Genomic DNA, 13,608 nt, shown 5'->3' with positions numbered 1-13,608 from the left:
TTGAAATCCCGCAAAATTCAACACAACCTGCATCAGAGAGCATCGGAGGACATTGGGATAAGCTAAATTCATGAACAAAGAGGCAGAAAAAACCGAGAATTGAAACGGAAAAAAAGATATGATGGTATTGACGGGGTTTAATTTGTAGTGGACGGGGGAGGCAGGGCAGGCGAGATGGTAGATCGGGTCGACCTCGAGCAGCAGCGGCTCGACCACATCGTGACGGATGAGCTCGAATAGAGGATTACCAAAGTGGTGCATCACGTTCTCCTTCCTCCCCGTGAAGAAATTGTCCTCATGGAAGCCCGGCGCGGGCGTGGGCTTCCATGAGGACGTTGTAGCAGGCAGGCTCGGGGGCATTGCCTTCCTCCTCCATCTCTCTGAGCAGGTCACTCACTCTGGAGAGACGGCGGAGCTTGCCGAAGGTCTCGACGAGGTAGGCGTGGGTGACGACGTCGGGGAGGACCCCAGTGGCATTCATGGTGTGAAAGACCATGTCGGCCGCGTCGCCGAGGCCCCAGCTGCTGTAGGCCGCCAGCAGAGTGTTGCGGGTGACGAGATCATGCCGCATCTGCCCAAAGAGCCCAATTAGAGTGTCCCAGGGCACCTCCGTGGCCTGGGCGCAGGCGTTGATGACAGTGTTGTAGGTGAGGACCGTCGGCGCGACGGAGTCGGGCCGCCGCATCATCCGATCGAGGAGGGCGAGGGCGGCGGCGTGGTCACCATTGTGGCCGAAGGCGTTGATCAGCGCGGAAGCCCCTTCTCTCTCACGCCCTTTCTTTATCCTTCTCCACCGTCTCCTTCTCCTTCTCCACCTTTCTGATCTCTCTCACGGGTGATTCTACTTGGATGGACTAATCGATAACTTATTTCTGACTTTCTTCAAATCCCGTTATGACGTGGAATCCACGTGGCTGCCAGGTGGATTCCGCCTAGGTGGACTCCGCCGGAAACCCACTTGGCAGCCACGTCGATTCCACGTCACAGCCGGGCTACGACGGCGGACCAAATAGGGAGTTCGGGCTGTATCACGGCGAAAAAAAAGTTAGGGCTATAACTCGTATTTTTGGAAAAGTTTGGGCTGAACCGTGATATTAACCCAATAAAATATTACACCAATTATGAATGCACAATCCCATCGACTTCTAAGCTTCTTCGAATTTTCATAAATTTTCTCTATTAAAAATTATGTCATGAAGAGTTTTCATGGTAGTTTCATAAATATCAGAATTTTCATAAGCTACATTCCTCAAAAACTATATTTATTGCATTTGTGGCATATAGTCATCCAAGGCAAGATTCAATTTCTTAATTGCCTAATAAGCTCAATGTTAAATTTCAAATCAAAGATCACATATTATTCCAAATATCATCCAATAAGAAGACATCCCATAGAGCATCAAGTAATATTTCACTTCATTATTTACCTATAGATGTATAATATTTTTAAGGATCTCCTTGATTTATTGGTTACTCACTTCAATTAGGAAGTTGTCAGGAGGATGATAGGGGTTGACATCTTATGCCAACCCCCATATTTATTATGTATATTCCTGAAATCTAAGGTATTAAAGTGGGTTCCACCATCACTAAGAGTCATGGACATCCAAATATGGTGAACCTAAAGGATAAATATTCTATGCCACTAAAACAATTATTGAAATCAAAGTTTTTTTATTTATGGGTAGTATATTTTATGAGACCCTGTCCACTACTATCTTTACAGTATATATTATTTCAAAAGTTTTAACTTAATTTTATGATCATAGACACACAATAAGCCATTCTCAATCAATATTAATATCCAGATAATAATTGAAAGCGCCCCATATATGCCCCACAAATGAAATTTTTTATTTCAATAATTGGTTTTAGTGGCACATAATATTTTCTTTTTTAGGCTCATCATATAGTGAAATTTAAGCAATTTTTACTGTAATCATATGAATCTTAAAATACAGTAAAGAACTTAGGAAGCAAGGTTTTTTGTATAAGAATGGCCACCATAAAAGATGAATGACAAATTTATAAGAAACTTCTATGTTCTTATTTGGGGACACACCTTCTCAAAATCTGATTTACTTATAATTGGCATAGTTTAGAGTCTTTTTGAAAAAAAAACAGATACCTCTCATAATTTGTTTCTATCTTTCTCACTCCATCAACTGGTGTTCCTGTTTCTTCATATAGATAAATAGCTCGCTATATAGAAAACCTAAGGAATCCTTATAGTCATTGTTATAAGTATACATTCATTGGGAAATTTTTCAAAATGAGTATATGATTATTAACATACAATATGGACAGTGATTAGCTGTAAAGTTTCCAAACACAAGACAATCGTTAATTTAAAAATTCAATTTAATATAATGATAAAATCTGTCTAATTAACCTTGGCTTTGCTTCTTTCTAATCCTCAAATATTTCATAGCAACATGGTCATAAAATATAATTATTTAACTACCTAATTGATGACATCTAAATTAATATAAAGCAAAAAATGTGGTTATGTTAGTAATTGAGTAATTAATATACATGAGTATCTCTTAATTCTTTTCTGGCTCAATAGATGGTCACCGACTTCTTTTCAATCCCTCCTATGCACAGCTCCTAATCCAAAGTCAGAAGTGTCACACATACATTTAAAAGGTAAAAAACTCTAGGGCTTGTAAAATTGGTACCTTCACAAGAACTTCCTTATTTTGCATGAACATTTGCTTTCGTACATCATTGATATCAAACATTACATATTATCTAGTAGGTTAGTCTTTAGTTTAGAAATTTTTGGCAAAATATTTTATGAACCATCCACACAAGCATCTTTGGTCGAGGAGACCTCTAAGTTCCCTAGTGTTGGTGGGCAGAGTAGGAAAGTATGAGTAAAAAGAGGAATAGAGAGATTGAGAAGCAATGAGAGCAGAAGAGAGTGAGAGAATGTGAGCCTTGGAGAGAGAAGAATAAAGGCCACTAGAGATAGTGGAGTAATAGAGTAGAGTGAGAATAGAGAGAGGGAGAGCAATAGAGTAGAGTGAGGGTTAGTAGTAGAGATAGTGGGAGAATACGATAGTATAAGAGAGAGGGAGAGGAATTAAGAGACTGAGAGAAAGTAGTAGAGTGAGTGTGAGAATTGGACTGTAGAAGAGAGAATAGAGAGATTAAGGGAGGAGAAAAGAGAGTGCAGAAGAGTAGAAGAGAGAGAACAGAGGCAGGGAGGAGAAAATAGAGTGAAGAAGAGTAGAAGAGAGACGTAGGGGTCAACGTTGTTGGGAACGTTAAATAACATAGGTTTTCAGATAGGGTGGGCGAAGGCGCTGGCAAGGGATAGCTCATGGACCTCACTGAGCATCCACTCCTCGCCAGTCTGACTGCCAAGGACAATGGCGCGAGTCCCACCCACTACACATGTACTATGCCCCCAAGCAAACCGCGGTGGCCGACCAGGCACACTGAGCACCCGCCATGTGGGCTCGTCCTCTCCCGGGTCCAACAGATAGAGCTGCGATGCCGAGTGCAACCCCGCCACAGAGCCACCAAATATCAGCACTCTCCCATCTGGAAGGCTGACTGCCACATGGTCCAATCGCGGCGGTGGCCCAGTGCCCGTTGGATTGCCTGCCCCCGGCATGGCACTGCCTGTGATGCACCGCCAGCACGGCTCTTCCTCAGACGGGTCCAGCGTGAACACGTCACTGGACCGCAGCCGCAACGGTCCGCTCTTTGCCAGCCCCCCAAACATGAGAATTTTCCTCCCATCATACACGGAGAGGGTGTGACCCAGGCGGGATGGTGGGGTCCATGTGGCAGGGATCTCCCGCCACGCCGGCTTTTCCATGGTGACATCGAGCATGAAGGTGTCACTGAGGAGGACGCCAGAGTCGGCACATCCACCGGAGACAACGAGCTTGGTGCCGTCGAGAGTGCAGGAGCTGTGCCACGAACGAGGCACTGGCGGCGCCACCCCGGGGATCTCACGCCAGGCTGGGTGGGCTGCATCCAGATCCAGGATGAACACATCATTGAGCAGGCCCTGGCGGCCGCAGCCACCAAAGACGACAAGCCAGGACCCATTGAGGCAGGACAGGGTGTGCCCCCACCGTCCAGGTGGCGGTGAGCTGACCTTGATGTGGCGCCAGGCCGGCTCGGTGGCACTCAGGTCTAGCACGAACGTGTCATTCATTGGCTGCATGTTCACACCCTCGCCACCAAAGAGCACGACACGGCTGCCCACTGCACAGGCACTGAAGTTGCACCGTGATGGCTCCACCGAGCCGCCGACCGTGAGCTTGCGCCAGGCGACCGCCTCAAGTGTGGTGAGCTCACGAGCTAGGCGACCCCAGCTAAAGCCCGACCCGGACCCAAACGCCTGGGTTGCTTCCTGTCCCCACGCATTATGGCACACCCGCCGCCACAGATCCTCGTCCCGGGACAACGCATGGAGACGCTTGCATACTGATCCGACTGCTGCAATGTCACGTGGAGACAGCCGAGCCAGGATTTTGTGGCACAGCACCTCATCACTTAGTCTGAGAAGGCAGCAGCTCTTGCGGGAGACTGGGGTCTCAGGCCAGGCCAGGCGCTTCGTGGGCTCCTTTGGGCAAGATCCTGGGGGTGGCCCCAGGTCCACGTCTGCCTCGGTGAAGAGCTGGATGCCAATGACGTGGGTGATGATGTCGTCATCATCGTAGATGGGGGTGAGACGGAGGTGGTTCATGAGGGGTGAGCCATCTTTGCGGAAGTTAAGAAGGTCACCCTCGAACTCAAGGCCCTGGTCCAGGCACCGTCGGATCTCCGTCATCACCGACGAGTCCACTAGCGGGTGCCGTCTCTGCGCAAATGGGCCTCTGTACTGAAGGAACCGGCTGAAAACAGAAACATCAATTAGGATATAATACACTGAATTCTATCCATCAATCAGGAACTTGGGGAGGAATAGCTGAAATTAATAAAAATGCAAAAATATTTGCAATCACTGCGATTTTTTTCGTAATGCACAGTTCCGCCGAAACATCCGTTATAAAGATAAAAAAGCGAAGTTTTATTTTTGGAAATATGAAAGCACAATGATAAAAAGCAAAGTTGATGCGTACACATTTAAAAATCAGAGTTGGGGCCAATCTAAAAGTAGCCAAATGAGATAGAAAAATGAAACGCAGAAGGAGAAATAAATTAATTAAAATATTTAGGCACATTGCGTCCCAGGGAACAACGGTTCGTAAAAAATTCCATTGCTCCATTCCATAAATGATGCAGTCGAGATCTTGAAGAGCTACTTCTTTTGAAAAAATGATCCCTATTCTCTTGCTTGCCACATAATAAACCCTGGTAAAGTTGAATCACACAGTTATCCATTCTCCTCTAAAACCTGATTTATGTAGTTCAAGGAAAAATGGGCAAAAGGCCAGAAGAAGTGAGTTAGACTCTCTTCACTGTTCTGGCAGGACAAAATGAGATAATGCAACATGCGTATTATTTAAATTCGCACCTCTTACTGGATATTACACAGCCAATGACAGGGTTCATCGACAAATGAAAAGCTTAATTGTCCAACTGTTCACCCTCCCGTATGCTTCTTCTTCTCTTGTTTCCAGAAATTATTTTCTTCCAAAAGACATTACATGAAATCTCGCATCTGAATTTCAATGAGGAGAGGGCATTTCTTTTAAGAAAGCATAAAAGATTGCTCTCCATTCCTAAATATGGCAAACCTTTTTTTGAAATTCAGATGGTCAGATTCTTTCTTAAACCCTACTTAAAAGACCCAAAAAACATCCATGTCGTTCAATTATATAGAAAAGAGCCATCTCCCACAAAGAGATCAATAATTTCCCAAAAAATGGTTTCGAGAGATCAATTTCACAAAGAAATCAATTTCCCCTCGTGTTTTGAAGAAAGGTATGTCACAAAGAGCCAACCATGGCTTCCTTCAGATCTTTTCCTTCTTCTGACGCGTAACAAAAACAGAATAAACAAGAGAAGAGGAGAGCCCAGAAATACCCCCCAAGTTTTAACTCATACAGGCTAATTTCGGAAAAGAAATCTAAACATATGGTTCTGTGAATTTCAGAGAATTAGATGGTTCTGGCAACAGGACATATTCTTCCTCAAGTTCACGCAAACATTCGCTAACTTCCCTGCCAAAGGCCAACCCAGCACGTTTTTTAACAAGAGCCCACACAATCAATCGAGCAAAAACACCAGAGGAATTGAACCCAGAGCAAAAACGAAGCAAAAAAAAGGAAAAAAAAACGAAAGAAATAGAAGAGGAGTCGTTACCGACCAATTCCTCCCAAGAACTTCCTCCGCCCTGTACCCCGTCACCTTCTCGAACACAGTGTTGACGTAAATAATAGGATGGTCAGGCTCCAGCGCGTCGGTGACCACAAACCCGCACGACGCCGACTGAAGCATAGTCCCAATGCTGAACGCGAAGGGACCGCCATCGCTGAGCATGAATCCATCCTCCTCTTCCTCCTCGTTCACCACTTCCTCTTCCGACTCGCTATTCCACTCCATTCCCGTCTCCGAATCGCTCATCCCATCCTCAACTCCGCAGCGATCAAACCAAAATCAAGATCAAAATCAAGATAATCGACGCTTGCACTCATTCCGAAGATCGAAGAAAACCGAAGAAGATTGACGAAGATTTGAGAAGATTTGAGAAGCTTGTCGAGGACGATAGGTTTTTGGAAGACGAGTGGATGGAACACGGCGGAATTCTAACTAGCTACGACGGCGGTGCCGGGATTGGATCCCGTCACCTCACTCAGTAATTAAACTTGTCTTTACTGGTTAAGTCACCGCTTTTGACGGGCTATGGTAGGCGCGAGTCCCCCCCGGCGGTCACCATACTCGGCTCCTCCGCGGTGACGGCACTCCGGCCGTTGACGGTATAGTAATATCTCTCTCCGGAGGAGGAAAATATCTCGAGGGTGCGGAATGCCACGTGACAGGCCTTTTTCGTTGGTTTTTGGGCCGGGCCCAATAAGGTATATTCTTTTACTGGGGATGGTTTCAAAAAAAATTCGAACCGCGCTTTGTGCGCTGGGCGAACCGCAGGGCGGAGCGGTTGTGCGAGGTGGTTCTTTTTCCTTTCTCTTTGTTCTATTATCTCATCTCCCTCGCTCTCGTTTCTCGTTTCTCGTCTCTCTGTCTTGTTGCTCATCTCTCTCTCTCTCTCGTTTCCCGGTCTTGTTGTTCATCTCTCTCTCTTCTGTCTCTCTTTCTCTCTCTTGCTTCCGTCTCTCTCTTTTTCTCTATCTTGCTTCGTCTCTCTCTCCCTCCCTCTATCTCTCTTTCTCTCTCTCTTGCTTCCGTCTCTCTTTTTCTCTATCTTGCTTCCGTCTCTCTCTCCCTCTCTCTATCTCTCTTTCTCTCTCTCTTGCTTCCGTCTCTCTCTCCCTCTCTCTATCTCTATTTCTCTCTCTCTTGCTTCTGTCGTTCTCTCTAGGGATTGGGGATTCGGACAGATCGAATGTTCGATCGGATCGGGCATCCGAACGATCGAATCCTAACACCGATCTGTCCAGTTCAGATCCGATCCAAACACAATCTGCGCATCTATTTGGATCTGATTCTTCGAACAAGATGGCTGTTTAGATCAAATGTTCAAATACGATCCGATTCGAACACGTTTGAAGGATCGAATCGAATGTTCGAATCCGGAGGGGCCAGCAGCGGCCAGTGCCGCCCAGCTGCATCCAGCGGCCGCCCAATAGACGTGGTCGGTCTGTTCTTTTTGTGCGAATTGTTCGCTCTGTACGGTTTTCCTAACAGAACAAAAATTAATTCGAACAGAACATCGCACTGACCTGTGTGAGGTTCTTTTATTTGCTTTGTGCAAATTTTGTTCTAGTTTTGTGCGAATTTTGTTCGTTTAAAAAAAAAGAACAGAACAAAGAACAAGGCCCTATGCGGTTCTTTTGTGCGAATTTTTTGTTCATTTCAAACGAACAGAACAGAACAACCATGTCTACCGCCCAGCTGCCGCCCACCGCCGGCCAGCGGCCCCCAGCCCTTTCGAGCATTGTTTGAATCTTTCGAGCAAGATTCAATGATCCGATCCGATCAGCGATGCCTACTCTCTCTCTTTCTTTCTCTCTTGCTTCAGTTTCCCTCTCTCTCTTCCCATCTCTATGTTTTATTGCTCATTTGTCTCTCTCCCTCTCTCTCCTGTCTCTTTCTATGTCTTGTTGCTCATCTCTCTCTCTCTCTGTATTGCTGCTCATCTCTCTCTCAAATGTTGTTAATCTCTCTTGTTTCATGTCTCTCTCTCTCTATTTTTCTCTGTCGATCTCTCTCTCTCTCTCTCTCCCTCTCTCTCCCTCTCTCTCTCTCTCTCTTGCTTCCGTCTCTCTCTCTCTTGCTTCCGTCTCTCTCTCTCTTCCCGTCTCTCTGTTTTGTTGCTCATCTGTCTCTCTCCCTCTCCATCTCTCCTGTCTCTTTCTATGTCTTGTAGCTCATCTCTCTCTGTCTTACTGCTCATCTCTCTATTGGTGTTAATCTCTCTTGTTTCCTGTCTCCCTCTCTCCATTGTTGCTCATCTCTCTGTCTCTCTGTCATGTTGCTCATCTCTCTCTCTATTGTTGCTCATCTCTCTATTGTTGTTAATCTCTCTTGTCTCTGTCTCTCTCTCTATCTTTGCTCATATCTCTCTCTCTATTGTTGCTCATCTCACTATTCTTGTTAATCTCTTGTTTTTCGTCTCTCTCTTTTTCTTGTCGCTCGTCTCTCTTGTTTCTCGTCTCTCTCTCTTGTTGCTCGTTTGTCTCGTTTCTCGTCTCTCTCTCTTGTTGCTTGTTTGTCTCGTTTCTCGTCTCTCTCTCTTTCTTTTTGCTCATCTCTCTCGTTTCTCGTCTCTCTCTTTCTTGTTGCTCATCTCTCTCGTTTCTCGTCTCTCTCTCTTTCTTGTTGTTAATCTCTCTCGTTTCCCGTCTCTCTCTCTTTCTTGTTTCTCATCTCTCTTGTTTCTCGTCTCTCTCTTTCTTGTTTCTCATCTTTCTCGTTTCTTCTCTCTCTCACTTGTTGCTCATCTCTCTTGTTTCTCGTCTCTCTCATCTGATGCAGTGAAGCTCTGCAGACATGGGAAGGGTGACTAATGACAACCTAGGTAGACCAAACAAGCTACAATTCACAAAGATGCCTTTGATTATAGAGTGTCCCAAGTAGATCAGTGATAGATCCTTGAGTATAGAGTTAACTGGTCATATGTTGACTATTGGCTAGTATTGTGTTGACTGTTTGACTGGTCATAGTTCACCAGGTCTGACCATTTACCAACATCGAGTTGACCACTGATCGGTCCATGAGGTAACTGTTGACTGTCATTCTGTCATTGAGCTGATTGTTGAAGAGTCATTGTATTGACCGTTGACTAGTCATTGGGTTCACCGGTGAATGGCGATGAGTGTTATGCCAGGCCGGTTAAATGTCACTCGTCTCTCTCTCAATTATTGCCCATATCTCACTCTCTAGTTTCTTCTCTCTCTCTCTATCTCTCTTTCTTTTACTCATCTCTCTATCTCTTTGTCACTTCCCTCTCCTATTTCTCATTCTCTCTCTTATCTTCGTCTCCCTCATTCTCTTGTTACTCATCTCTCTCTTCTCTCTCTTCTCTCTCTTATCTCTCTTCTCTCTCTCACTCTTGTTACTCATCCCTCTCTGATTTCTCATTATCTCTCATATCATTCTCTCCCTTACTCTCGTATTACTCGTCTCTCTCTCTCCCTGTCCTATTGGACATCTCTCTCCCTTGTTACTCGTCTCTCTTTCTATCTCTTGTTTCTTGTCTCTCTTCTCTCTTCTCTCTCTCTCTCCATTCTCCTCTCCCTAGGGCGGTTTCAAGCGATGCACCGTTCAGATTTCCGCCCCGGTAACACCCTGTCCAGCACGCAACTAGAGATGGATAATGGATGACATTTTGCCATCCGTTCGTTCAAAAATCGTCATCTGTCATCGTTTGGAGTAGTGTTCGCCCTACCGATATCTGTCCCTCATTTGGTATCAGACAACTGATATCCGATATCGGGGAAAAAATGGGACGGTGCCGCATATCAGATATCGGATATCGGACGATATCCGTCTCTAAGGGGTAGGCGGATATCGGTACCGTATATCGTAGGTAGAGGGACGCGACGGATACCAGATGCCGGTTGATATCCGGATATCCGCATATTTTTCCCTATCCAGATATCGGTAACTGATATCCGCATATTTTTTCCCATTGCATGGCAATCCCATATGGGAAATTTCTAAATTCTTTTGAGGTTCAAATTTGCCTCAGCCGTCATATATGTAAATCCCATTGCGTGCGCCCACAGATGATGTCTTGAAAAAATTAGATATCTTGAAATTGCAACATACTTGTGACGTATTATTGTCAAATGTCAAAATTAATATGTCGAATTTGCAACATACTTGTGGGCCACAATTAATGTTTGAACGAAATTAATATAATGGAATTTTATGAAAAGAAAAGTGCATAATATAATTAATTTTTTATAGATACTAGAAATAGTTAGTAAAAGGAATAGTAAATCTGATGTTTTAATAATAAGGGGAGAGTGTAAGATATTAGTGGAAGGGTTATTTTAGATCTACAATTAAGATACAAGAGTAAGGATACTAAGCTTAGCATGATATTTAATTATAATGATTATTTATTTTGAGGGATATTAAGATTATATATAGGATAGGATAGAGAAATATAGTAATGACGGATATAAAGATTTAGAAAATAATGAAGAGGTGTATTTATCTTTAGTAGAAGATAAAAGGAAGGACAGAGAAGAAACGGGATAACAATTAGATAGATTAGGGAAGAGATTATCTAATTTTCTAAAGATTATTTGGGTGATGCAGATTATAGATATAGGATAAGAGCTTCAGATTAAGAGAGAGAGAATGTGAGCAATAGAGAGAGACACATATAGAGAGAGGCACCCAGATAGAGAGAGAGAGAGAGAGACAGAGACAGAGAGAGAGTGAGATTTGAATTTTTGGAAGAGTATAAGAAATCAGATAGAGAGAGAGCTAGAAGATAATGTAGAAGAATGACGATAATTAAGAGATAAGTATATATATTATTAATGGATAATTCGTAAATTATATTAATATATTACATTCCATATAAATTTTTATATTTAATTTGTAATTTGAATCTTTATAATAATATAAAATATGAATAAAATTAAAAAATAAGAGAAAATCAAATGCATACAATGTCAATATATGAAATGCCTTAGTGAGGCTGATCTATAAAAATAGATTCAAAATAGTATTTCTGCCTTAATTTCTACCAAATCCATGTTATGGATCCAATGGATGCAATCAAGTCACATCCATGGACCTCTCTTATTTTTTATGCACCCCTACTCCCCATCATCTGTTCTTCTTTGTGCGTCGTATGATGAGGGATCCTACTGTCCTCGTTAGTGGCCATGACCAATCCGACGCATGCAAGAAGAAATACGAGTAAGTACTGTAACTGTTTTGGTTAAGTGTGAATTATTAATTTTTCAAAATTCAACAATTTTTTAGGAAAATGTCGCAAAAGTATTTAATAAATTCTCCCCCATTTTTTGGTGCTTCAACATGGTTTGTGGAACCAGTATTTATATTATTAAATAAAGTGCAGATTTGAAATAAGTACTTTATTTGTTTCGCTAAGTGTGAATTATTAATTTTGGGAAATTCAATAATTTTTCAAGAGAATGTTGCAAAATTAAATAAATAAAAATATAATTTTATATAAATGGTTGAGTCTAAATTTACAAAGGAGGCCTTTGTAATATGTAACCGTAAAAAACATGCCCTTTCCCTAGGAATTTCCCCACAGCTCTGTCAAAGGTTTGTGCTTACTTGGTCATCACCGCATAGCGAAAGATAAAAAATAAATAACGATGGTTACGTAAAAAAAGGAGAAAATGTAGTTCATGTACTTGATGTGTACCTCGAGCACATGCGACTACCCCATCTTGTCCATCATCACCATTTGAATCTAGCTCAACGTCAGTGTACCATCGTTTGTAGTCTGCACGGAGCCAACACTTCATAGTGATGAGTGTTTCGATGCTTATCGGCGACAGACATGATCTCTTGTAAGTGACAATAGCGTTGCCCGCCGAGAACATGCGCTCGGCAGCAGCGCTTGTCATGCATACGGACAAGAGCTCCCTTGTAACGGGTGCAAGCAAGGGGAAACGCTTCACCCCTGTGCTAGCCCACCAAGATAGTGGAGTGAACCCTCCCTCATTAGGCACGACCTCTGTTAGGTATTGGTTGAACTCATCCCACGCTGACCTCATTGACACACGTGCCGGTTGGACTTTTCGCATAATGTTCTGTAGCCAAGAGTCCAACTCTTTACCTCTTGAGTGCCCCTCTTCAGCGTCCCCTCTCGGTCCACGCCTCAGCAAGTCACATGGTAACAAGGACCGTACGTCTACGATGGTTGCTTCTCGGACGCCCGGACGGAGCATTGACCCTTAGTGGAATGGATCCATCAATGGCGCGGTGGTGATTGCCTCATTCGCCCACAAGATCTCTACATATTGTGCAAGCTTGCAATGCATCGCCTTACGCGCTTGCTCCATGTTGGAACAATATCCTTCATGCAACTGTCGTACGCATGTGAAGAACTTGCCATCTTTGATTTGGTGGACCACTTCCTCCATGTGTTCTTTGAGGCCGTCTATGAGATATAATACATCACATATCTCCGGCGTCACTATCTTGCAAACATGATTGATGGATACGACGAAACGTCCAAGGATGTGACAAAAATCTTTCACCAACTCCCACTCGTCCTTCGACATCTTTGTCGCCTTCCCCTTCCAGCCAAAAGCCTTCGACACTTCATCAATTACATCACGCTTCTTCATGGCGTCGGCTAACATACGTAAGTGTTGATCCATCGGGTCGGACAGTCTAAGACGACCATGTTAGAGTCCTCAACTTCGAGGTCATCTTCACATGCCTTTGTGTAACGTTCTCTCCGTTGCGTAGAGCTCTGAATACTGCGCACTAGTGTTTGCACCTTCGCAACTGCATCACCCAAACATAACGGTTGGCGTGCTCCGTCATTGTCATCATATGTTGAGAACATATCTCCAAGTTCATTGTCCTGGTCGTTGTCGTAGTGGTCTGTTGTCTTGGTCATGTCGCCTTCTTTGGGCTCTATAGCATTGGCTGAAGGAATGTCGAAGCTTTTTATTGCCTCTTGCACGACAATGTTCAGAATGTGTGCAACACATGGGACGTGCCTTCTGGCACTAAACGTCAGGTTAAAGATCTTTATCTTTCTCGCCATCAATGCCAACATCCTCTTATTCGCTGTGACATTGTCAGTAGTCACGGCGTATACCTCCATAAATATCAGCCACATGTAAAGTCACAAGTTTAATTAATAAGATAAGCTCAATGTTGAATGCTGACCTTCGGCCGCAGACATAATTCTACTAGGGCCTGGAGAACGATGGACGCCATTTTGAAACCATTGTGCTTGCCGACGATTTCTCGAATGGCAAGTACCCGCTCTCAGTACACCCATTTATCATCCACCCAATGGACGGTGATGCCTAGTAGTCTAGTACTATTCTCAGTAGTCCACAC

The 13,608-nt window shown here is 43.8% G+C and overlaps 1 protein-coding gene across 1 annotated transcript; it reads right to left on the bottom strand.

Annotated features, from left to right (window-relative positions):
* Positions 1–3,248: 3,248 nt before the first annotated feature.
* On the bottom strand, positions 3,249–6,748 carry LKP2 (LOV KELCH protein 2). Its single transcript, XM_078587115.1, has 2 exons — positions 6,278–6,748; positions 3,249–4,859 (listed from the first exon to the last, which is right to left on the bottom strand). Exons 1-2 carry the CDS (start codon positions 6,532–6,534, stop codon positions 3,290–3,292), a joined length of 1,827 nt encoding a protein of 608 aa, XP_078443241.1. The 5' UTR covers positions 6,535–6,748; the 3' UTR covers positions 3,249–3,289.
* Positions 6,749–13,608: the final 6,860 nt, after the last annotated feature.

This window comes from Wolffia australiana, chromosome 15, assembly GCF_029677425.1.
Source record: "Wolffia australiana isolate 7733 chromosome 15, ASM2967742v1".
Classification (NCBI taxonomy): Eukaryota; Viridiplantae; Streptophyta; class Magnoliopsida; order Alismatales; family Araceae; genus Wolffia; species Wolffia australiana.
The sequence above is the reverse complement of the archived record's forward strand: the minus strand, read 5'-3'. Positions and strand labels throughout refer to the sequence as shown.

What these genes read in the sequence shown, in the direction of transcription:
- LKP2 (XM_078587115.1), bottom strand. Translation starts at nt 6,534, where the DNA reads ATGAGCGATTCGGAGACGGGAATGGAGTGGAATAGCGAGTCGGAAGAG. An exon ending in GAAGTTCTTGGGAGGAATTG is followed by an intron (nt 4,860 to 6,277) that starts GTCGGTAACGAC and finishes TTCTGTTTTCAG; the next exon opens with CCGGTTCCTTCAGTACAGAG.